This window comes from Solanum verrucosum, unplaced genomic scaffold (assembly GCF_900185275.1).
Source record: "Solanum verrucosum unplaced genomic scaffold, falcon-dt-bn FXZP01000012.1, whole genome shotgun sequence".
In the NCBI taxonomy this organism is placed as follows: domain Eukaryota; kingdom Viridiplantae; phylum Streptophyta; class Magnoliopsida; order Solanales; family Solanaceae; genus Solanum; species Solanum verrucosum.
Window position 1 is genome coordinate 77,738 of NW_026020063.1, and position 25,689 is coordinate 103,426.

General features: G+C 36.2%; 1 protein-coding gene across 1 annotated transcript; it reads left to right on the plus strand.

The window, feature by feature from the left end:
* Nucleotides 1-23,772: 23,772 nt before the first annotated feature.
* On the plus strand, nt 23,773-25,445 carry LOC125823458 (polyubiquitin 11-like). Its single transcript, XM_049502839.1, has 2 exons — nt 23,773-23,829; nt 24,531-25,445. Exons 1-2 carry the CDS (start codon nt 23,773-23,775, stop codon nt 25,443-25,445), a joined length of 972 nt encoding a protein of 323 aa, XP_049358796.1.
* Nucleotides 25,446-25,689: the final 244 nt, after the last annotated feature.

Below are 25,689 nucleotides of genomic sequence, written 5' to 3' on the forward strand. Positions count from 1 at the left end.
TGAAGAAGTGATTATTCAAGTTACTAACTTAAATCAAACTAAATTTAGAGAGTGAAATTTTAGTATGGGTAGACATGCTATGTTCCCTATGTTTCATCTCAAATCTATATTAAGTGAGCTTATTATTTGATATACTGATGATATATAATGTCTTGTGTCCTATTCAGATTTGGAATGAAACGTGGCTGGCTGGATTCTTTTTCCAACCATGCAACCACGAGTTATTTGTCAAGCACACTCTTAACATGGAAATGGCCATCGTCATGGCAAGGGTATGATTGCAATAACTTCTTCTGTTTCCAGTTATGGTTACCTTTTGATCCACTTCATTGCCTTGTAAATTTACAGGAAGCTGGCGTGGACTGGATCATTCATCTTGATACTGATGAGCTAATGCATCCAGCTGGAACTAGTGAGTATTCTTTACGGAGACTTCTGGCAGATATACCTGAAGATGTTGACATGGTCGTATTTCCTAACTATGTAAGTCATATTTGAGATTGCTCTAGGTTGTCTTCTAACTCTGTCTAAGCATGTAATTACATGCACGAATAGTCAAAAAGCATGCATTTGCTTCGTTTTCATATTCTGCTGTCTTTTTTCTTGTTAATATCTGCTCTAATGATGACAAATATTTCAGGAGAGCAGTGTTGAGAGAGATGATGTGAAGGAACCTTTTAGTGAAGTAAGATATCTTTTCACTGTATCCTTTTTTCTTATCTTTCAAGTTCTAGAGTTAAATTCAATCATTTGTCTAGGAATAGGTTTAGATTTTCTTGAAATAAATTTGGATAATTTTATTACCCAATACTTGAGAATGGAGCAACAGCTAGTAGTCAAAGAGTCATCTCTTTCCAGACGAATGAAAATGAAGGTTGCGTTGGAGTTAGACACTGTGGAGGCAAGAAAGTAAAATTGTATCTTGCAAATATAAGTAGCTGAGTGTTAGACCTTACTCTTTGTTTGTAGCAGCCAGAATTTCTTCGAGAAAGTTTGCGTAGTCTGTAATTTATTTTAATTATGCAACTAAAGTTCTTTTAGACTGTTTACCAGTAATACATATGTATCATGTGGTAGGTCTCGATGTTCAAGAAGAATTATGACCATCTCACAAAAGAAATGTACTTTGGAAACTACAAGGAAGCAACTCGTGGTAATCCTAACTACTTTTTGACTTACGGAAATGGTAAATCAGCTGCTCGAGTTCAAGGTCATCTGCGTTCTAATGGTGCTCATAGATGGCACAACTACATGAAAAGCCCAAAGTATGCTTGTTCTGCATGTTACTTGTTTTCCTTTTATCTCTATTTCGTTTCTTATTTATTCCCAGTCCTTCAAAAGGTATTTTGCGTGGTTCCTTCGATTTTATGCTTGTCTTGGTGTCTTCAGTAGAGTGTCTTCGTTTTGTTGGAGTTGAGTTTCCTCTTTTTCCATGCTTTGTTTGGTGCGACTGCTATCCTGATTTACTGGACCCCTCTTTGGAGTAGAGTGTATTGATCTTGTGTGATTGTGACTGCTACCTGTCTTGGTGTCTGCAGTAGAGTGTATTGATCTTGTGTGATTGTGACTCTGTTTTGCTAGAATTTGCTGTGTCATCTTCCCCTTTTTCCACCTTGATTTCAGCTTGATTGTTGGTACCCTGCCCCATAGGGGAAGTAAAAGCAAAAAAGATATCTACTTTGACGTTTATGAGAATTCCACCAATTCCAGTTTTGCCTGGGTTCCCAAGAGAATATCTTGGGATATTTCTCTATCTAAATCTGTAGGAATTCTAGGAGCTCTAAGATAGATTAAAGCTTCATCTAAAAGTTCCATGCTACACCAAAAGTAAAACAAAGTTGAATTGTTGCAGCTGAATTGTTGAGCTCTAAGATAGATTAAATTGGAATTCTAGGAGCTCTAAGTTGCTTTTGTAACTCTGTTGCAGCTGAATTGATTTTCTTGTTGAATTGTTGGGCGTCTTATGAACCGCAATGGTATCTACTGCTACGTCGATTTATTGGGGGATGTAGAATTCAACACTCCTTAGCTGTAAAGTGGGACACTCTTTTAGGACTCGAGTACTTGCACTGAATTATCTCAGGATCAAGCTCTGAGATTAGTCCTAGTAGAAGTGTCTGCTGAAATAAAATGTGAAATAGCTCTGCATTTTCCTATGTAGTAAGATAAAGATTTCTAGTTATGAGTATTTAATCATTTGGAGGTCAATCATCAGTAATTTCAGCTCATCTGGAAAGAAAATAACATAACAATTACATTTAATCTTAGACTTGGCAGCAACTCATATACACTATACCCATGAAGATACCCTTCTCACTTGTTTTAGAGAGGACTGCAATAATTTTATTATAGTGATTTTTTTGTGATCGAAGTGACTTGATTGTATAAATATCTTTTACGATGTTAAGTAACTGTGCTGGTAAACTGAGTCTAAGGTGTGTGTGGTACTCCACACTTTTTCCTTTAGGAAGATGGAGGAAAAAAAGTAGTCAGAGACATGACGTTCAGGTCTCTTTTTTTGGGTTATAGTAACTTTATCCCTTATTATAAAGACCCTTCACTCCAATAGAACTTCTAACTTTTATAACTGCTGCAATTTGCTTTGTTGTACATGGTTTGTTTTGATTGTTAATTTCTTTTTAAATGTATAGGGAAATGGAGGTGGAAGATGAGCTTCGTCCTAATGGTGCTCATAGATGGCACAACTACATGAAAAGCCCAAAGCATGCTTGTTCTGCATGTTACTTGTTTTTCTTTTATTTCTATTTCGTTTCTTATTTATTCCCAGTCCTTCAAAAGGTATTTTGTGTGGTTCCTTCTATGCTTTTCTTGGTGTCTTCAGTAGAGTGTCTGGGTTCCCAAGAGAATATTTTGGGATTTTTCTCTATCTAAATCTGTAGGAATTCTAGGAGCTCTAAGATAGATTAAAGGTTCATCTGAAAGTTCCATGCTACACCAAAAGTAAAACAAAGTTGAATTGTTGCAGCTGAATTGTTGAGCTCTAAGATTGAAATAGAATTCTAGGAGCTCTAAGATTGGAGCTCTAAGTTGCTTTTGAAACTCTGTTGCAGCTGAATTCTTTTTGCTTGTTGAATTGTTGGGCATCTGTATTGACCTTTGAATTACACATCCACTTTCATGAAATCTGAATAATGTTCTAGCTGCTGGAGGAATCTGGAACCTGCAATCTGAAATTGTAATCTGTAATCTGCAATAATCTAAAATCTGTAATCTGCAATAATACTTTGATTCTATGCTTGTCTGGGTGTTTGCAGTAGAGTGTCTTGGGTTATAGTAACTTTATACTTTTTCCTTTAGGAAGATGGAGGAAAAAAAAAAGCAAAAAGAGACATGAAGTTCATGTCTCTTTTTTGGGTTATAGTAACTTTATACTTTTATTATACAAGACCCTTCACTCCAACAAAACTTCCAACTTCTATAACTGCTGCAATTTGATTTGTTGTACATGGTTTGTTTTGATTGTTAGTTTCTTTTTAAATGTGTAGGGAAATGGAGGTGATCAAATTTGAAGGATCGCCACAAGTCAATTTGATCTCATTAAAGTGGAAGTGGATAGTGAAGAGTTTTTGAACTATTGTAAAAATTTGAGTACATTATATTTGATTTTGTGAAATATATTCATTGCTAGAATATATGTTGAACTATTGTAAGAGTACTTTTTGAACTATTGTGTACACATATTTAGAATATTGCTTTATAAGTATGTGTATGTACACAAGACATACTATCTTTTGAAGTTTATTGCAAATCTATATATTTGAATTACTTATTAGCTAATTTAATGTTTGAGATTATTTATTGCAAAACAATATTAGTGTTTTTTAATTAGAAATTGTGGCATATAAATATTTTATAGCCAAAATAATATATTACCACACTTAAAAGTGTAGCCAAAGGACTGTAAATTGTGGTATGCACATGGGCAAGGACTACACTTCAAAGTGTTGTCATACATAAGATAGAAAAGGCAACACTTTAAAATCGTGGGCAATAAGGAAGCAAAGGCCACACTTGGCTTAGCTTATGGATTATAAATTTTAGCATGTACATAAGAAAACTTACACTTAATGAGTGTTGTTGTAGATGAGATATAAAAGGCGACACTTTTAAAGTGTGACCAATAACAGCAGTTCAGGTACTTTAATGGTTGGGTTTTAATTTATATATAGTGACTCTGGTAGTCGGCGAATGCCGACTGCTGCAGTTGACAAGTATTTTTCGACACTCAGTCTGCCGACTACTCAAAAGTAGTTGGAAAGTCATCGGAAAACTACATTTTTCGACTACATTCCGACCAATTTTGAAGTCGGCAAACAACGAAATTCTAGTAGTGTAATATATTCGACATTTGTTTTAAATGTCGCTATTTTAGTAACACTTTTGCTAAAAGTCGCTAAAATCAATGACATTTTACAACAAATGTCACTAAAATCAATGACATTTTGCAGTAAATGTCATAACATATTCGACGTTTATATTAAATGTCACTATTTAAGCGATATTTTTTCTAAATGTCACTAAAACCAATGACATTTTGTAATAAATGTCGTATTATATTCGACATTTGTAGCAAATGTCATCATTTAAATGACATATTTGCTAAATGTCGCTAAAAACAACGACATTTTTCAATAAATGTCATTATTTTAGTGACATTTTACAACAAATGTCACTATTTTAGTGACATTTTTTCTAAATGTCACTAAAATCAATGACATTTTGTAGTAAATGTCATAACATATTCGACATTTATATTAAATGTCACTATTTAAGTGATATTTTTTCTAAATGTCACTAAAACCAATGACATTTTGTAATAAATGTCATATTATATTCGACATTTGTAGCAAATGTCATCATTTAAATGACATTTTCGCTAAATGTCGCTAAAAACAACGACATTTTGCAATAAATGTCACTAAAATCAATGACATTTTGCAGTAAATGTCATAATATATTCAACATTTATATTAAATGTCACTATTTAAGTGATATTTTTGCTAAATGTCACTAAAACCAATGACATTTTGTAATAAATGTCATATTATATTCGACATTTGTAGCAAAATGTCATCATTTAAATGACATATTCGCTAAATGTCGCTAAAAACAACGACATTTTGCAATAAATGTCATTATCATAGTGACATTTTGGACCAAATGTCATTATATTTACGATATTTGATACCAAATGTCATTATTTTTACGACATTTGACATCAAATGTCATTGTTTTATGACGTTTTGTTCTTAAATGTCGTGAAATTCTTTATTTTCTGACATTCGTTTCAAATGTCACCAAATTAATGTCGTCGAATGTACATTTTCTTGTAGTGCTTGTAGACTTTATTCTCGTTGCCAGTAATTATAAAGCCTTGAGTTTGTGAAATATAAACCTCCTCTTCTAAATCACCATTCAGGAAAGTAGACTTCACATCAAATTGATACACGAATAAGTGCAATTGCGCAGCCAAAGCCAAAACAACTCTCACTGTTTCAAATCGAGTAACAAGATAAAAAGTTTCATCAAAATCTACACCTTGTTGTTGTGAATATCCTTTTGCCATGAGTCAAGCTTTATGATTTTGAATGCTCCCATCAACATTATACTTTGTTCGAAACATCCATTTGACTCCTATTGCATTATTTCCTTTAGGTGCATCAACTAACTCCCATGTAGAGTTTCTTTTAATTGCTTACATCTCTTGAATCATAGCATTCTTCCATTCAGATTGTTCTACTACTTCTTCATAACAAATAGGATCTGAAAAATGCAAAGCAAATTGACAAGAAGTATATAAAATGTTAGAGTACTTAGGATTCGATTTATTTTCCCTTGTTGATCATCATAGTGGAATCGGCTCAACTGAAGGCTCATCAGGTGCAATCGTTGTTGATGGTGCAATTGATGAGCTAACATATGAACTTACGAAAGAAGAATTGGGAGAATTTCCAATATGTTGTAGGTTCTTAATTAGTAGCTAGCAATTGAATTTCATGTTCCCATAATTAAAGTTCCAACTTGCATCCTCATTAAACACAACATTTCTACTTATAATCACTTTTCCACTTATGGGAATATATAGACGATATGCTTTGGATTGAAGATTATAGCCAACGAAAATACAATTTGTAGATTTCCCATCAATCTTAGAGTGAAAACTAACCAAAACATATGCGATACAACCAAAGATTCTTAAGTGGCTTACTCGGGGGTTCTTACCATTCCAAGCTTCAAGAGGTGTTGTGTTCCAAACAACCTTTGTTGGTGAGATATTCAAAAGATAAACATCAGTTGCAACAACTTCTCCCCAAAAATAATCTAGTAGACCCTTTCCTTTCAGTGAACTTCGAGCCATCCACACCGTCCTATTCTTCTTCTTGGCCACACCATTCTGCTCCGGTTATATGGTGCTGTAAGTTCCCTGCGAATTCCATTCTCATCACAAGACAAATTGAAATCATTAGAGAAGAATTCACCACCTCTATCGGTACGGAGTGATTTTATCTTGTTGCCACTTTGATTCTCTACAAATGCCTTAAATTTCTTAAAATTCTTAAAGGATTTAGATTTGAATTTCAAGAAATAAACCCAACTAAAGCGGCTCTTATCATCAGTAAACATAAAAAAAATATCGACTTCCACCAAGGGATTCCATTTTCATGGACTCACACAAATTAGCATGTACAAGTTCAAGACAAGCTATTGCTCTCCATGATTTTCTCACTGGAAATGATTTCCTAGTTTGCTTTCCATAGATACATCCTTCACACATGTCAAGTTCATTGATATTTGAAAAGCCAATAACCATATCTTTTTGAACCAAAGTTTCAACACATTAACATTCAAATGTCCATAACGTAGGTGCCACAAATTAGTCTCATTCTTTCCTTAAACAACTAAGGCACACTTACCAACATTTGAAATATCAAGAGGAAATATTTTGTTTTGAGTAATAGGCACACAAACTGTCGTACATCTAGATTTTTTGTCCTTAATGTCACATGCATTATCATAAAAAACAACTGAGTAGCAACTGGTCATCAATTGGCCAACACTTAACAAATTATGAGCCGAAGTAGGGACATATTGCACATAATATAAAAGCTTCACATTACCTTGGACAATTTTTTATCTCAATTGCACATTTCCCTTCAACGTGCACTTGTTTGTAATCTCCTAGTCGCACCTCACTTTTCTGGGACTCATCAAGATCTCTAAATAGAGACTTTGAACTTGACATGTGATTTGAGCATCCAGTATCAATGAACCACACATCATTTGCACTTTCATTTATTTGGAAACTATATAAACAACGTACTTTCTTCTTCCACATTTTGAGTGAAATAGGCTTTCTTCTGCTCATCTTTCTACTTCGTCTAACAATCAACTTCTTTGTGGCCAAATTTCTTGCAGTATCGACATTGAAATTGCTCTTGTACTTTCACTGCCACCACAACCTTGACCCCCGAAATTGCCTCTGTCATGTCCTCATCCTGTTGAGTTTTTTGCTTTTCCTTTGTAGGAAAACTCCCCCTTAACCTGTAATGCCTTCTCTTGAACTTTTACACGGGACCTATTTTGTCTATCTTCATGAGCTATCAAGGAACTCATTAATTCATTGAAGCAATAGGTAGACATGTCCTTAGATTCCTCAATTGAAGTAACAACATGCTAAAATTTGGTGGTTAAACTTCTCAACACTTTAGACACAACAATGTGATTATCAATTTTCTCACCATAAGACCTCATCCTATTAACAATAGAAGATGTTCAAGACAAATATCCTTGTACATATTCATTTTCATTCATGAATAATGTTTCAAATTAACGTCGAAGTGTTTGTAATTTAACAGTAATTACCTTATCATCTCCAAAGTACTCTTGCTTCAGGATCTTCATGCTTGTTTGGAAGTCTCAGCTGCTGATATGCAAGGAATATTTTATCATCAAGAGCTTGCTGGATTGTGAACATAGCTTTTGAGTCTTTCTTCTGATGTTCTCTCAGCTGGTTTGCATTCCCTTCACGTCTTAACTACATCCCATAGTTCTTGAGACTTAAAAAGACTCCTCATTTTTGGACTCCATAACTGATAATTTTCTCCTCTGAAAATTGGAATTAGGGGCTGCTGAGAAGCTGCTGTTCCGTTTTCTTCTATGGAAATTGTTTGATTTCTTTATTAAAAAATCTCACAACATTTCATTATTTTTCTCTCTTGCTATACCAATCCCTGCTTGAGAAAATGATGGATCTTAACCTTGAGGTAAGCTTCTAATACCAAGAATGTTGGCAAAAGATATGAACAACTACTCGAATAAGATGTTAAGAAACAAAGAGAAAAACTTAAACTTTTCTTATACTATAGAAAAGAGCGATACAAGTATTAAATAGTATTAAGAAAGCAACAAACCTAGAGAAATAATATGGCACTAGTTTACCAGTAACCCATGACCTACTAACTGACTAACATAAACTAATTATGACTCGTAGAGCAAGTAAACAGGGAATATTAAAGACTCCTAAAAGTGCTGCCACTAACAACACCAAGCTTCCAATTTCTCAATCTCAATTTCAATTGTTTAAGTTAGGGTTTCAATTCAATCTTTGTGGGTTTCATCCAATTATGATTGATTATTGTTGATTAAGTCTTCTAATGCATAATTTAATGTTAATCCATGATATCTAGTTGAAATTGTGTTAACACATGCCTAATTTATGATTTTCAACTATGAACCTATGAATTATGAATTATGAATATATGCACGTTTTTAAGAAGATGTTGTAAACTATGTTCCCCCGTAGGACTTTCTTAAATGACCTAGCTAGTGGATTCACTTTAGCAAATGATGATATGTACGGATTCTATCTTGGCAAGTAGATTCCCCTTCTTTCGGTATGAGAGATATACCAGATTCCAAGATATAGCTCTCATGGTCTTATTGTCGGTTAAAGATAATATCTCACAAAATGACTATGTTTCTTCAAAGTTTTCTTATTAATGTATTTGACCATATTTCATGATTCAGATGTCATTTCTTCTTTAAAGTCTTAAATGTCAAAGAGTGATCATGCCTACATGTTTTAAGCCATTCATGAAATCACGTCTATGTTTATGCATATTGCCTCATACTTAGTACATTGCATGTACTAATTTGATTTAATTAGTCCGGAGGATTGGATTTCCATCGCCAAATGTTGAAAATATAATTAAGTAAATAATTGTATATTCTCTCCAACACATCAAGCTTTAAGATGAAATGATCACATGCAGAGGTCATGCGTTCAAATTTAACCACCAAATATATCAGAAGAAAATTCCACATGCTTGACACAAAAAAGGATATAATTGAGTAAATTAAATTATACGCGCTCTAAATATGATATATGTACATGTAATTGAGAATTCAGGAGTTAAACCATGCAAATTGTGAAGATCTTGAAATACATCATAAAAAGTTCTTTCAATATTTCAAGATATCATTGTCTGGCATATCATTTTTTTCATTAATGAAGAATTAAATTGAGTTCTTAAGAGGCATAAAAGTATAATATTATGAGATTAATAATGATTTTAAAAATTTGTGAATGAAAAATGAAGGATTGTGACTTTTCAGAAAGGCTGTGACTATTCCAAAAGGTTGTAAGTTTTCCAAAGGGTTGTGACCTTTCTAATAAGGCACAATAAGCACACGAATAACAATTTTTCAGATGCTCTTCTTATTCTGCACAAACAAGTTCTAGAGTATTTTACTCACATTGAGTGGTCTGCTGACACCGTGGTTGAAGGTACCAATAAACTGGTGAGTAAGCACGTTCTATCCTGTGAGGATAAATTCCATTAACCTCAGGTAGTTGAGGGGGAAAATTTTCTTAAAGAGACACTGTGCATTCAGGAGACTCAATTTCTTCTTTTCAATATTGTTTATTGTTTATTATTTATTGTAGATTATTTTCTTTACTAATTTTAATTTTTTGGTTTTGAAAATATACTTGTCACACGTTTTACATTGAGGTTTAAAGATTATTTATAACAAAGATAGGTTGATTTGATCTGAATACATACATATTCACATAAATAAGCTTGTCAATTAATGAAAACTTAAGTTATTCTTGAAAGGCAAAAAAGTATAACATTATTACATACATAATTGATTTATTCTCATTTTACTTTACGTTTAATATTATTTTTAGGGAAAAATGTCTGAAATATATCCGAACTTTGACTGAAATTGCTGTTACGAGACTGAACTTTAGAAAGGACCTTTTACCCCTGCACTATTTAATGGTGTATTTTAAAGGTATATATGTGCCCACGTGGACATCATAAATATTGCATAATTATAAATAGTAATGTGTCCACGTGGGCACATACCTTTAAAATACACTATTAAATAGTGTAGGGGGGTAAAAGGTCCTACATAAAGTTTGGTATCGTAACAGCAATTTCGATCAAAGTTGAAGTATTTTTCAGACCCTTTTCCCCTCTTTTTATGATAAATGTATTTTGATCTGATTCGAGTCTATTGGTATTCACACATACAGGATTTTGTCAATTGATGAAGTATTAAATTTATTTTTTAAAGGAAAAAAAGTATAATTACGATATTACTTAATCTATTCACATTTTAATTTGAGGTTTAGCATTTTTTCCATAATTGTTAGGAAATAAGATGTATAAAAAACAAGACAAATATGAATAATCGATAAAGAAATTTGGAAACACAATTAATGACACACAATGTAATGTGGAAAATCCAGGTCGGGAAAAAACCACGGATAATGACGAGCAAATTCACTATGTTGAAGGTAGAGTACAATTCCAAGTTCTCCAGAACTCAAAATGAGGAAAATAAAAAAGACCACTAAATTCTTTTGTTTTTCTACCACAAAAATGCTCAGAAAACATAGGCTCGACTATCTGACACAAAGAAATAGAAAATGCCCAGAAAATAGGCTCCACTTCCCGTGAAAACTGGTGCCCATTTACTGCACCATAATCCCATGATTTTTTTAGCTTTCCTGAAATTTCAGAAGTCTCAAGACAAGCTGAAACATGCTGACATGAGTAGGCAAAATCAGCGGAAAAAAGAATTTGAGACAGCTCTAACAATCTCCACCTTGGCTTAAATTTAGTAGATGCTCGTCATTACCATAAAAGCCCCGAAGGCCAATCAAGTGTTGTAAACACCAGCTACGTTCAAAAAATATTTGAACTTAGCAATGGGAAGTGGCTTAGTAAGCATATCTGCAGGATTCTCTGTAGTGTGAACTTTCTTAACTACAATCTCTCCCTTAGTCATTGTGTCTTTGATATTATGATATTTCACACTAATATACTTAGTCTTGGAATGATATGCACCATTTTTCATTAGATGTATTGCACTCTAACTATCTGAAAAAACAACAGTAGTATCTTATGGAACACCAAGCTCAAGAATAAGACCACGCAACCATTTAGCCTCCGTCAGACCTTCAGTAGCTGCAACATATTCCGCTTCTGTAGTGGATATAGTAGAAATGGATTGCAAAGATGCTTTCCAACTGATATAACCCGAACATAAAGTGAAGATATATCCGGACAGAGATCTGCGCCTATCAAGATCACCACCGTAATCAAAATCAACAAAACCAACAACATCATTAGATATCACCTTGTTCCTGTCAAAAACTATGCCATGGTTAACTGTACCTTTCAAGTATCGAAAAAATCCATTTCACCACATCCCAATGATACTTGCCAGGATTGTGCATATACCAACTCACCATACTCACTGCATATGCAAGATCGGGTCTAGTGCAAACCATGGCATACATAAGACTACCAACTGCACTAGAGTAGGGAATGTTAGACATCATTTCAAGTTCTTTATCTGTTTTCAGACAAAATTTAGAAGATATTTTGAAGTGAGCTACTAGAGGAGTTGAGACAGGCTTGCTCTTACTCATGTTGAACTTGTCAAGGATCTTCTCAGTGTATATTTTATGAGACAAGTATAGCTTTCCATGCCGTTCTCTATGAATCTCCATTCCTAGAATCTTCTTTGCTGCACCAAGGTTTTTCATCTCAAACTCATTACGAAGTTGAGACTTTAACTTGTTGATCAAAGACATGTCTTTTGAAGCAATCAACATGTCACCAACATATAATAACAAGTAAATAAATGAACCATTTGAAGACTGTTGAAAGTACACACAATTATCATATTGACTTCTGGTGTAGCCTTGACTAACCATAAAAGCATCAAATCGCTTGTACCACTGCCTAGGTGCTTTTTTAAGTCCATACAAGAACCTTTTCAAATGACAAACACATTGTTCATTGCCATGAACAACAAAACCCTCAGGTTGCTTCATATAAATTTCTTCCTCCAATTCTCTATGTAGAAAAGCAGTTTTAACATCTAATTGCTCCAATTCCAAATCAAATAGTGCAACAAAGGCAAGAAGTACTCTTGATGGAAGAATGACGAACTATTGGAGAGAAAATTTCATTAAAATCAATACCTTCCTTTTGAGCAAAGCCTTTGACAACTAAACGAGCTTTCCATCTTGAATCTTCAACCCCAGGAATTCTATCTTTTCGTTTGTAGATCCATTTGCAGCTTATTGTACGACGACCTTTAGGAAGCTCACATAAATCCCATGTCATATTCTTATGCAGACTTTCAATTTCTTCTTACATTGCTATCAGCCACTGAGATGAATTAGAACTAGTGATTGCCTTTGAATATGAAAAAGGTTCAACTCCTTCAGAAATCTCTTGTGCAACTGTTAGTACATAGGCAATCAGACTATCATTATCACCATATCTTTTGGGTTTTCTGATAACTCTCCTTGGTCTATAATGAGCAATAGAAGAATCATCAATAGATTTTGGCTCAACGGGACAGGTAGTACTGGAAACTTGTTCATTAACACGAGCATCACTGTTTGACTGTGGAACTGTAGAAGAGATAGGGTCAATCTTATGAGATTCAATTCTCATTTCTAACTCCACCTTCTCACTGGTACCTTTTTGATCATGTATACCAGAAGATAATACATAATGTCCTTTTTTAGAACATAACAATGCATTTTCATTAAAAGTAATGTCTCTACTCAAAATAATTTTTCTCAAATCTGGGCACCATAAACGATACCCTTTTGACTTAGAAGCATAGCCAAGAAATAAGCATTTAACAGCCCTGGGAGCTAATTTCCCATCATTAACATGGGAAAAAGCAGGGCATCCAAATACTTTTAAATTTGAGAAATTCATAGGATTACCTGACCAAACTTCTTCTGGAATTTTGAAGTTAATAGATGAGTGTGGAGATCAGTTGACAAGATAACAAGCTGTAAAAATAGCCTCAGCCCAAAAATCACGACGATGCCACAATCCCACATTTGAGAGACTACAACGAGCTCTCTCAAGAAGAGTCCTATTAATACGTTCTGCAACTCCATTTTGTTGGGGCTTTCCAACAAGATTCTTGTGTTGTAACGAACGAGTTTCGTCATTATATAAAAGCCAACGGGGAAAAAATTTGGGCCGAAAAACTTTTTCGTAGTATCTTGAGTTTTTCCAACCTAGTCCAGATTTGGACGAAATCGAAGTCATTAAAGTCTAGAGAAATCTGGTAGCAATTGGATGATCTAATTATGATTTTTATTACATAAGTGGTTAGATAGGTCATTAAGGAATCCGTACGACTTTACAGAATTGAATTCGGGCGAGTAGAACTCCCAAAATTGATCTTAGCGTGAACGGGTAGTTTCTGAGTGTCATTGGTTAAAGGCGTGTTGTGAAATGGGGGTTTTGGAATTCTTTTATTAGCTCCCTATTTAGTGGAAGCTGCTTTGGCGGTAATTTCGATCGCCAGGGCGGGGCTACTGTAGCGGGGTGAGGCCTTTGTGGCGGGCCAGACGCGACTTAAAGTCGTAAATAAATCCCAAAAACATTTTATTCAGCAAATTTTGAATTTGAGAGCTAAGGAACAAACCAAGGGTTTTTCTTGACAGTTTTCCACCATTCTTGAGGCTAAAGGTAAGATTTTAACTCCCCGAATCCATTTTTTGATTTGTAGAACGTAATCTAATAGGTAATTATCGATGGGGGAATGCTTTGATCTGGAATTTGTGGTGGAAAAAATCCTAATTTGGATACTTGGGATTATGGGTATGATCTAAGGTTGTTGGAATTGTTAGTAATCTGAGTAATTAGTGATTGTTTATTGAAGCCCATATTATATTGATTGTTGGTAGACTAAGAACAAGCGAAACGATTCCAGAAAGGGAAGGATCAAGTTTCTTAGGGTTTCAAGCTTGTTTCGAGGTAGGTGATGGTTATGATTCTATGATTGTGTGATGTATGTTTGTTCTTGCTTCATTATGATACATGTTTGTATGCGAATGTTGCATTATTAATCACATTAATTGTAAACGAGGAAATATGAATGATGAATGCCATGAATCATAACTTGATTGTATGATTATGAAAATGTACTTTGTGATTGTGATTGTTGCTTGTTGAATGGATCAGGTGTTGCTTTCCAACACACTACTTGGATCGGTTGCCACGTTTCGGCATAATTATGGGATCGATTGTCACGTTCTGGCATAATCATTGGATCGGGTACCACGTTTCGGTATGCTAACTATTTGGGTTTAGGTTCAATGAGAGGACCAATGACTTGTCATATTTGTGTATCTTGAGAAACGTAAAGTTGTTTGTTGTTCGTAAATATTGATAATATTGTATATGTTCGATAGATACATGTGATTATATTGTTGTATTAACTAATGCATGTTGAACTTAGTGGTATAGCCGCATTATCCTACCAGTACACTGTAGTTGTGTCTTGATACTACACTTGCGCTTTCTTTTTTGAGTACAAGACATCTTCAGGCGGCTATTGACAGACCTCGTTTAGAAGATCATTGATCATTTGAATTCAACGGTGAGCTAGTTTTTCCGGGCTGCCATGAGTTTTCTTTCTATCTATGTCCACATTTCTGACTTAGACTTTCTAGTTAGTTATTAGTTCATTAGTTTGGGGTTGTATCCCTTCTTGTTTAGACTTGTTGAACTTTAGATGTTTTGGTAAATTGACTTTCAAGTTCTAGGTGTTTTTTCGCATTGTTCAGTTGTTAGATCTTTTGGAAGTTTATGGGAACTTCAGTCTTTAGCTATTTAACTTGCTTTCGTAACTTAAATGCTTTAGTATTTTGGTTGAGTTGTTTGGTTTGGGTTGTAGTAGTGGTTCTCCCATCGGAGGGTTAGTGTGGGTGCCAATCACGATGGTCTGGGTCGTGACAAAGTTGGTATCAGAGCCTCGGTTCCTTGATCTCGATGTACCAAAACAAGTCTAGTAGAGTCTTGTAGAACGCTACATGGACGCCTTTAGTTTTCTTCGATAGGCTATAGGACTTTAGGAAATCTCTCTGTTTTCTCTTGTCTCCTTTCGTGCTATGACTTGATTCCAATTGGTATCTGACGATTCAAATTGGTATCTAACCCCCTTCACTCTTCTGTCCGCAGATGATTAATACTAGATTCAACGGCGTCAGGCCCGTAGCTCCCGTCAATGCTCCAGCTGAGGAATTTGCAGTGAGAGGTCGCGGTCGAGGCAGGGGTAGTGGAAGAGCTAGGGGTAGAAGCCGTGGAAGAGTGGCACATGCTAGAGATGGGGTACTGGTAAAAAAGTTTCCCCAAAATGAGGCCCCTCCCGTACATCATGAAGATATTGAAGAGGATATCGAGGTTGAAAACCTTGAGGAGGCGGGCAAGAAGAAGAGGTGCAAGCTAAGACTATCGATGTTCCTCCCATAGACCCAGTGTTAGCTCGACAGATCATGTCATTTTTGAAAGGGTTGGTTGGTCTTGGAGTGCTTCCTTCTATTCAGGCGACTCAAGCTCCCGCCAATCCTCCTATTTCTATCACTACGCCCAAGGTGGGTGGGACTGGAGGTAATGATACGTTCTTCCGTCCTTTGTTGGGTTCTGTTATGACTGGTAATGAGCATGAAATGTTGTCTAAGTTTTTGAAACTTAAGCCTCCTGTATTTCTTGGTTATGAGAGTGAGGATGCTTATGAGTTTATTTTGGACTGCTATGAGAGGTTTCATAAGTTGAGAATTGTCCATTAGCATGGGGTTGAGTTTGTGACTTTTCAACTTCAAGGTAAGGCTAAGCAGTGGTGGAGAGCTTATATGGAATGTAGATCTTCAGCTTTACCTCAACTTACTTGGACCCAATTTCACGCTCTGTTTCTAGAGAAGTATGTGCCTAGGACTTTGAGGGATCGCAAAAAGGATGAATTCATGGCTTTGGAGCAATTTGGTATGACTATGGCTGCTTATGAGGCCAAGTCCATGCTTTGTCTAGATATGCTACTCAATTGGCGACTACTGAGGAGGAGAGGATCCATTTATTTATTAGGGGACTAAAATCTGAGTTGTAGGTAGTATCTGTTCATATAACCTATGCAGGGAGGAGCTTTAATGAGGTAATAGACTTTGTGAAGAAAGTGGAGGGGGTGAGGCGAGACGGTCAGGCTAAGGCATTGGCTAAAAGGGCCAATAACTTGGGTAACTTTCAAAGTTCGTACTCCAGGGGTCCAGAAGGGCAACGCTGGCAACCAAGCCAGTTCAGCCCGCTATGCCTGCTTTCACAGGTAACTACTCAAGAACTCCACCTCATAATTTGATTCAGGATAGCCAGGGAGTCGCACCTTCGATGGGCGACAAAGCATCTTTTGATCGTACTTGCTATAATTCTGGAGAATATGGGCATATAAGGAGATTTTGTCCCCACCCACGAGTGTTAGATTCCGCGCAACAGCAGACTAGAGCAGTGGTATCAGCGAGAAATGGTAATAATGGTAGAGGACGTCCATAAGGTGGGCGAGGAGGTAATCAACAAGGACGTGAGGGTAGAGTAAATGGTAACACAGGCAGAGGTAACGTGCAACCCGGGGGGGGGGAAGTCGCTCATCATGATGATAGGGCTCAGTGTTACGCCTTTCCTGGCAAAAATGAGGCAGAGGCGTCTGACGCAGTGATCACATGTACTATTCTTGTCTGTGATCGGATGACTAATGTAATATTTGATCCAGGTTCTACTTATTCATATGTATCCGTACGATTTGCCACATAATTTGCTATGATTTGTGATATACTTGATGCCCCTATCCATGTTTCTACCCTAGTTGGAAAGTCTGTCATAGTCACCCATGTCTATCGTGCTTGTCCTATTTTGTTTATGGCTTTTTAGACTTGGGCTGATTTGGTGATATTGGATATGACTGACTTTGACATATCTTAGGCATGAATTGGTTGTCCTTCTATTATGCTGTGCTTAATTGTAATACTAAGTCTGTAGCTTTAGAAATTCCGGGAAGGAAAAAATTAGAGTGGGGAGGGGTGTACAAGCCTAAGAAAGCTAAGATCATATCCTCCATTCGGGCTAGAAAATTGGTAGGGCAGGGTTGTTTGGCTTATTTGGTTCATATTCGGGATGCTGAGGTTGAGTCTCCATCTATTGAGTCTATTCCTGTGGTGTCAGAATTTAGAGAAGTGTTTCCTAATGATTTGCTTGGTATGCCTCCGGATAAGGATATAGACTTCTGCATTGATTTAGAACCTAGTACTCGTCCCATTTCTATCCCTCCATATCGCATGGCTCCGGCGGAATTAAGAGAGCGTATGGTTCAAATCCAAGAGCTTCTTGATAAGGGATTTATTTTTCCTAGTGCTTCCCCATGGGGTGCTCCAGTTTTGTTTGTTACAAAGAAGGATGGTAGTATGAGGATGTGTATAGATTACCGACAATTGAATAGAGTCACTATTCGAAACAAGTACCCTTTTCCTCGAATAGATGATCTTTTTGACAATTGCAAGGTGCATCAGTTTTCTCCAAGATTGATCTAAGGTCTGGCGTTTAGGACCCGCTATGGGCACTACGAGTTTCTAGTTATGTCCTTTGTTTTGACTAATGCGCCTGCAGCTTTTATGAGTTTAATGAATGGGGTGTTCAAGCCATTTCTTGATTCTTTCGTCATAGTCTTTATTGATGATATTTTGGTCTACTCGAACAGCGAGGAAGAGCATGCCGACCATTTTTGTATTGTTCTGGGTGTTCTTGGAAACAAAGGTTGTATGCGTAATTCTCTAAGTGTGAATTTTGGTTGCCTTCGGTTGCATTTTTGGGGCATGTAGTTTCAAAAGATGGGGTAATGGTAGCCTCAAAAGATTGAGGCAGTTAAGAATTGGGATCGGCCTAGCTCTGTGACGGAAGTTAGGAGTTTTGTGGGGCTCACTAGCTATTATCGTCGATTTATGAAGAACTTTGCTTCTATTTCCACTTAACAAATTTGGCCAAAAAAGAGATATTGTTAGAATGGACCTAAAAATGTGAGGAGAGCTTCCAAAAGCTCAAGACTCTTTTGACCACCAAACCCATCCTGACATTACCGGTTGAAGGTAAAGATTTTATTATTTATTGTGATGGTTCACATTCTGGCTTGGGTGCTGTGTTGATGCAGAATAAGAATGTTATAGCTTATGCTTTGCGTCAATTAAAGGTACATGAGAGGAATTAACCAACACATGATTTGGAGTTGGCAGCAATAGTGTTTGCTCTTAAGATCTGACGTCATTACCTCTATGGTGTTAAGTGTGAGGTGTTTACTGATCATCGTAGTTTGCAGCATGTATTTACTCAAAAGGATCTGAATTTGAAATAGAGAAGGTGGATGGAGTTACTCAAGTATTACGATTCGACCATTCAATACCATTCGAGCAAGGCTAACGTGGTGGCAGACGCTTTGAGTCGATAAGCGGTGAGTATGGATAGTTTAGCTTGCTTGAGTGTATCCAAGCGATCCTTAGCTAAGGAAATCCAGACCTTGGAGTATAAATTCATGCAGTTGGGCATCTCTGAAAGAGGTGGGGTGTTAGCTAGCATTGAAGTGAGGGCCACATTCATTGAGGAGATCAAGGCCAAACCATTTAAGGATGAAAATTTGAATGAACTTAAGAAGAAGATTGCGATTGGTAAAGAACAAGAGACCACTCTTGATGCGGAAGGTGTGCTCACTTTTAAAGGAATAATCTGTGTTCCTAGTGTAGATGACTTGATTAAAAATTATTGGCAGAATCTCATGGTTAGCGATATTCTATTCATCCGGGTGTGACCAAGATGTACCAAGATTTGAAGCAAATTTATTGGTGGCCGGGCATGAAGAAGGATATATCGAAGTTTGTGGCTAAGTGTCAGAATTGTCAACAAGTGAAGTATGAACACCAAAGGCCTGCAGGTTTGCTTCAAAGAATGCCAATTCTGAAATGGAAGTGGGAGCGGATAGCCATGGATTTTGTGGTTGGTGTTCCCAAGACTTTGGGGAAGTTTGATTCTATTTGGGTAGTGGTTGATAGATTGACTAAGCTAGCCCATTTTATTCCGGTAAGAATAGATTATAATGTCAAACAATTGGCTAAGCTATATGTGAAAGAGATAGTAAGGTTGCATGGGGTGTCTCTTTCTATCATCTCAGACCGTGGTACCCAATTCACATCCAAGTTTTAGAGGAAGTTACATGATGAATTGGGTACACAATTCACTTTTAGTACAACTTTTCATCCACAGATGGATGGGCAGTCGGAGAGGACTATTCAAGTGTTAGAAGACATGTTGAGGGCATGTGTGATTGATTTTAGAGGGCATTGGGATAAGTTCTTACCTTTGTGTGAATTCTCTTATAATAATAGTTATCACTCCAACATTGATATGAAACCATTTGAGGCACTTTATGGGAGGGGATGTAGATCACCCGTAGGATGGTTCGAGGCAAAAGATGTGAAACCTTTAGGGGTTGATTTAGTGAAGGATGCTTAAGATAAGGAAAGAGATATGGCTTTTCAGACTGGTGAGAATGTTCTTCTTAAGGTATCACTCATGAAAGGGGTGATGAGATTTGGCAAGAAAGGTAAGCTAAGTCTGCGATACATTGGTCCCTTTGAGATTCTTGAATGCGTAGGGCCGATGGTGTATAAATTGGCTTTACCTCCTAATTTATCGGGAGTTCATTCGGTATTTCATGTGTCCATATTGAAGAGGTATCATGGTGACGGGGACTATATCATTAAGTGGGACTCAATTGTGTTAGACAAAGACCTCCAATATGAGGAGAAATCGATTGCAATTCTTGATCGTGATGTGCGTAAGCTGAGGACCAAAGAGATTAAGTCCATGAATGTTCAATGGAAGCATCGTCCAGTTGAGCAAGCTACTTGGAAAACCGAGACGGACATGCGAGACAAGTATCCCCAATTGTTCGTCAATTGAGGTACTACTTCATTCCTTCTTTAGCCTATTTTCCTAAGTTTTTCACTCGGAGACGAGTGATGGGTAAATTGGTATCTATTGTAACGACCGAGTTCCGTCATTATAAAAAAGGCAACGGGGAAAAAATTTGGGCCGAAAAACTTTTTCGTAGTATCTTGAGATTTCCCAACATAGTCCATATTTGGATGAAATTGAAGTCATTAAAGTGTAGAGAAATCTGGTAGCAATTGAGTGATCTAATTAGGATTTAGATTACATGAGTGGTTAGATAAGTCGTTAAGGAATCCGTACGACTTTACAGAATTGAATTCCGGCGAGTAGAACTCCCGAAATTGATCTTAGCGTGAACGGATAGTTTTTGAGTGTCGTTGGTTGAAGGCGTGTTGTGAAATGGGGGTTTTGGAATTCTTTTATTAGCTCACTGTTCCGTGCTAGCCGCTTTGGCGGTAATTTCGGTCGCCAGGGTGGGGCCGCTCTAGCGGGGTGAGCACCGCTGTGGCGGGACAAACGCGACTTAAAGTCGTAAATAAATCCCAAAAATATTTTATTCTGCGAATTTCAAATTTGGGAGCTAAGGAACGAATCCAGGGTTTTTCTTGACAGTTTTCCACCATTCTTGAGGCTAAAGATAAGATTTCACTCCCCGAATCCATTTTTCGATCCGTAGAACATACTCTAATGGGTAATTATCGATGGAGAAAGGTTTTGATTAGTTTATGTCCACATTTCGGACTTAGACTTTCTAGTTAGTTATTAATTCATTAGTTTAGGGTTGTATCCTTTCTTGTTTAGACTTGTTGAACTTTAGATGTTTTGGTACATTGACTTTCAGGTTATAGATGTTTTTCTGCATTGTTTAGTTGTTAGATCTTTTGGAAGTTTATGTGAACTTCAGTCTTTAGCTATTTAACTTGATTCCGTAACTTAAATGCTTTAGTATTTTGGTTGAGTTGCTTGGTTTGGATTGTAGTAGTGGTTCTCCCATCGAAGGGTTAGTGTGGGTTCCAATCACGATGGTTTGGTTCGTGACATGTGTCTAGCAATACTATGACTTGTGTAGAACTCATTGAAATTTGACTCGCAAAACTCCAAACCATTATCAGTGTGGAGTTTTTTTTTTATCTTCCTTCCAGTTTGGTTCTCAACAAGAGCCTTGAAGTTCTTGAACTTAAGAAAAGCTTCATTCTTATGTCTCAAGAAATAAACCCAAACTTTGCGAGAAAAATCATCAGTAATGGTCATCATGTAGCGTTTTCCTCTAAGAGATGGAACCTTTGAAGGCCCCCATAAATCTGAATGAATATAATCAAGAATACCAAGTGTACAATGTGTAGCTGCTGAAAAACTCACTCTCTTTTGTTTTCCGAATATGCAATGTTCATAGAAACCCATTTTTCCTATACCTTGATTAACGAGAAGACCTCTTTTGTTAAGAAGAGTCATACCTGTATCACTCATATGACCCAGACGTATATGCCATAAATGAGTGAGATCGTCATCAGACAATGAAGTGGAAACGGCTATAGACACTGTCACAATTGAGCCCTGCAAGTAATAGAGAGTCCCACGTCTTATTCCTTTCATCAAGACCAGAGCACCTTTTGAAACCTGGAGAACTCCACCTTCAACTAAATATTTACATCCAAAAGATTCAAGAGTACCTCGAGAAATCAAGTTGCGTTTCAGGTAAGGAATATGACGAACATTGGTCAATGTCCTGATAACACCATCATGAGTTTTAATTTGTACAGTACCAATTCCAACAACTTTACATTGGGCATCATTTCCCATTAGAACAATGCCACATTCAGCTTTATCATATATTAAAAACCAGTCCTTATGAGGATACATATGATATGTACATCCAATATCAAAAAATTCATTAAGACGAGTTTCTTTTATCAACAGAGACAACCAACAAAACATCACCTTCGAAATCACTTTCCACAACTCCGGCTTCAGCAACTTTCTGGATCTTTTTGTTATTTTATTCCCTCTCCATTTTATTTTTTAGTTTATAGCAGTTAGAAACATCATGTCCTGGTTTCTTGTAGTAGCGACATGTCTTGCCGAAATTATGCCCTTTGGATGTAGATATGAACTTCTTTTTAGATGTACTCCCTTTGTCTTGTGATCTACCTCTAACGAACAAGCCCTCACCTTTATCTTCAGAATGAACGTCAAGATCAAATTTTTCTTTGGACAACAAATTTGATCTAACATCTTCATAGGATAAAGTTTCATTATTTCCATATAACATAATCTCCTTGAAGTGCTTATAGGTAGATGGGAGAGAGACAATTAACAACGCAACCTTGTCCTTATCCTCAATTTTAACTTCTAAATTTTCCAAATATATTATAATTGAATTGTATGCATCAAGATGAGATTGAATGGATGAACCTTCAGACATACGAAGCGTGTATAAACGCTCTTTGAGGCGGAGTTTATTGGCAAGACTTTTGGTCATATAGAGAGACTCAAGTTTCAACCAAAGACTTGCAGCAGTGTCTCACGAATAACCTCCCGCATAACCTCTTTGGAAAGACTAAGTTGAATTGAAGAAAGTGCCTTTTCATCTAACTCCTCCCATTGTTCGTCGTTCATAAAATTGGGCTTCTTTGACTTTCCTGCTGAAGCCTTCTTCAAACCATTGTGTGTGAGAACAACCTTATTTTGGATATTCCAAATACTAAAGCTAATTTTTCCATCAAATTTCTCGATATCAAACTTGGTTACAATAAACATGATTGAACCTTGCTCTGATACCACTTGTTAGGAAATAAGATGTATAAAAAATAAGACAAATATGAATAATCGAGAAAGGAATTTGGAAACACAATTAATGACACACAATGTAATGTGGAAAACCCAAGTCGAGAAAAAATCACGGGTAATGACGAGCAAATCCACTATGTTGAAGGTAGAGTACAATTCCAAGTTCTCCAGAATTCAAAATGAGGAATAGAAAAAAGACTACTAAATTCTTTTGGTTTTCTGCCACAAAATAGAAAATGCTCAGAAAACATAGGCTCCACTATCTGGCACAAAGAAATAGAAAATGCCCATAAAAATAGGCTCCACTTCCAGTGAAAATTGATGCCTATTTACTGCACCATAATCCCATAATTTTTTCAAATTTTCTGAAATTGTGGAAGTCTCAAGACAAGATGAAACATGCTGACATGATTAGGCAAAATCAGCAGGAAAAAGAATTTGTTGACATTATGAGATTACTTAATCTTCTAATTCACATTTTACTTTGATGTTTAATATTTTTTTTCCTATAATAGAAGTTGGTTGATTTGATCCGAGTACATTCACATTTATAAGTCATTGTACTAGAAAGTTAAAGTAATACTTGCTTCTTGATTTCGCTATTGCTTTTGTGGTATTTTATAGAAGATTTCAAGCTTTGCAAAAGATGGAGTCGAGCATGAAGCACAAGAGAACTGCAGTTGAAGATGAAAAAGAAAAAGAGGTTTGCTGCTTCTAACAATTTGAGATAAAATGTTATTTCGCGTTTGATTACAAGTTTTAGTAAATTCTGAGATAAATTTTATGCTAAAATGGTGGGATTAGCTTTCACAACCAAGAGTTTAGGATTCAACCATAACTGATAACTGATGCTCTACATCCACCTCCAGCGGATTTAGAATTTTTATTGTTCGAGTTGGAATTTTACCATAGTCTTTTTGATTTACTCATATGTATTGTTTGAGAGAAAGCTACAATGGTGTGATCTAAATCCCATGAACACACACCCCACTTCAAGTGCGCCTATGTATTAACTAAATCACTCTTTTTGTCTAGTCGGTGGAACCGGTGAATTATGCGAGTTGGTTAGAGGTATGGGGTATAGGGCTCATAGTATCCCTTTTGATTGATCTAGCCTTTTGTTCTCTTCTGGAGTGAATCCCCTACTAACATAGGCAGGCTTTGAGACTTACAAATGTGAGTTGTGGACTAGGTACGACAACATTGTACAGCTGAGTGGCAGAGCATTTTGAACTTTCTTAGGGAAGATAAAATTGAATTGTTGACGATATGATTTTTACCTTAAGATTTTGCATTCTCCGACATTTTTCGTCTGTGCTTTTGAATGTTTTCGTTTGCTGGTGCTTATGATTGTTAACTTAACACAAATTAATTACCGTTCTTGTTTTGTTTATGCTCTTGCAGATGACTATAGACGTGAAGGTCACTAAAATAGTCACTATAAAAACTAAGGAATCAGATAGTATTGGACACGTGAAATCTTTATTACATGATAAGGAGGGCATACCAGAATGTCTTGAACAACTATTTTCAAAAGGTGTTCGCCTAGCAGATGATGGACATAAGCTAATGGATTGTGGCATTATTGAAAGCTCCACCCTTAATGCTTATATCTACAATTCAGCCCCTAAGGTATTTTTGGTGAAGAGACCCTATGCTACTGTTGCAATTACGGTTTATTCAAGGAATTTCGATACTATCCAGGATGTCAAATGTAGGGTTGGGGTCAAAGAAGAAGTAAACCCAAATAAATTTTCTCTTATTCATGATGGAAAGTTTCTTGAAGATGATAGAACCTTAGATTTTTACAAAATCGATGTTGGATCAACACTTCATATGGTTTCCAATGCTGGAGACACGTTTCTTATTTCTGTGGTAATGCCAACAGAGGAAATAGTTAAAATAGAAGTCATGGCTTCCTTAACTATTCGCGACATTAAAACAATTATAGAAAGCAGAATTGGCTACTCGATAAATTTTATGGATCTATTTCTTGGGAAACAAAAATTGGAAGATTCGAAGATATTGTATCAGTGTGATATCAACGAACATTCCGTCTTAAGGGTGAAGAGTAGAACAATACAGATCCTAATCAAGATGAGTGGTGGAAGTATTACTCTAGATGTGCACATGCATGAGTTGGTCAAGGATGTGAAGGGCATACTTCTACAAAAGCTTCACATACTTGTTCATTTGCAAAAACTTGTGTTTGAGGGAAAAAGTCTAGCTGATACCCAGGATTTAGTGAGCTACAATATCAGAATGCACTCTAATATTGTTTTTGATTTTCGTAGTTCAATTTCTAAGACAATTATCTGATATAATAAGTTACCAACAAATAAATTTATGTAAGATTAAAGATGTGGTTTCCATAGTTCATTTTACTGTTACCTGTTTTTTTTTATTGTACTAAGCATTTATCATACATTATTTCTTGTCGATATTGTTTATTTCTTCTTCTTTTTTTCTTGTTGAGCCAAGGATCTTTCAAAAATAATTTTTCTACCTTCACAAGTTCGAGTTAAGGTCCTCCACATACTATTTTTCTTTATATCCATGGTGT

Coding starts and splice junctions, on each gene's coding strand:
- LOC125823458 (XM_049502839.1), top strand. CDS start 23,773: ATGGAGTCGAGCATGAAGCACAAGAGAACTGCAGTTGAAGATGAAAAA. Junction 23,830..24,530: donor AAGATGAAAAAGAAAAAGAG/GTTTGCTGCTTC, acceptor ATGCTCTTGCAG/ATGACTATAGACGTGAAGGT.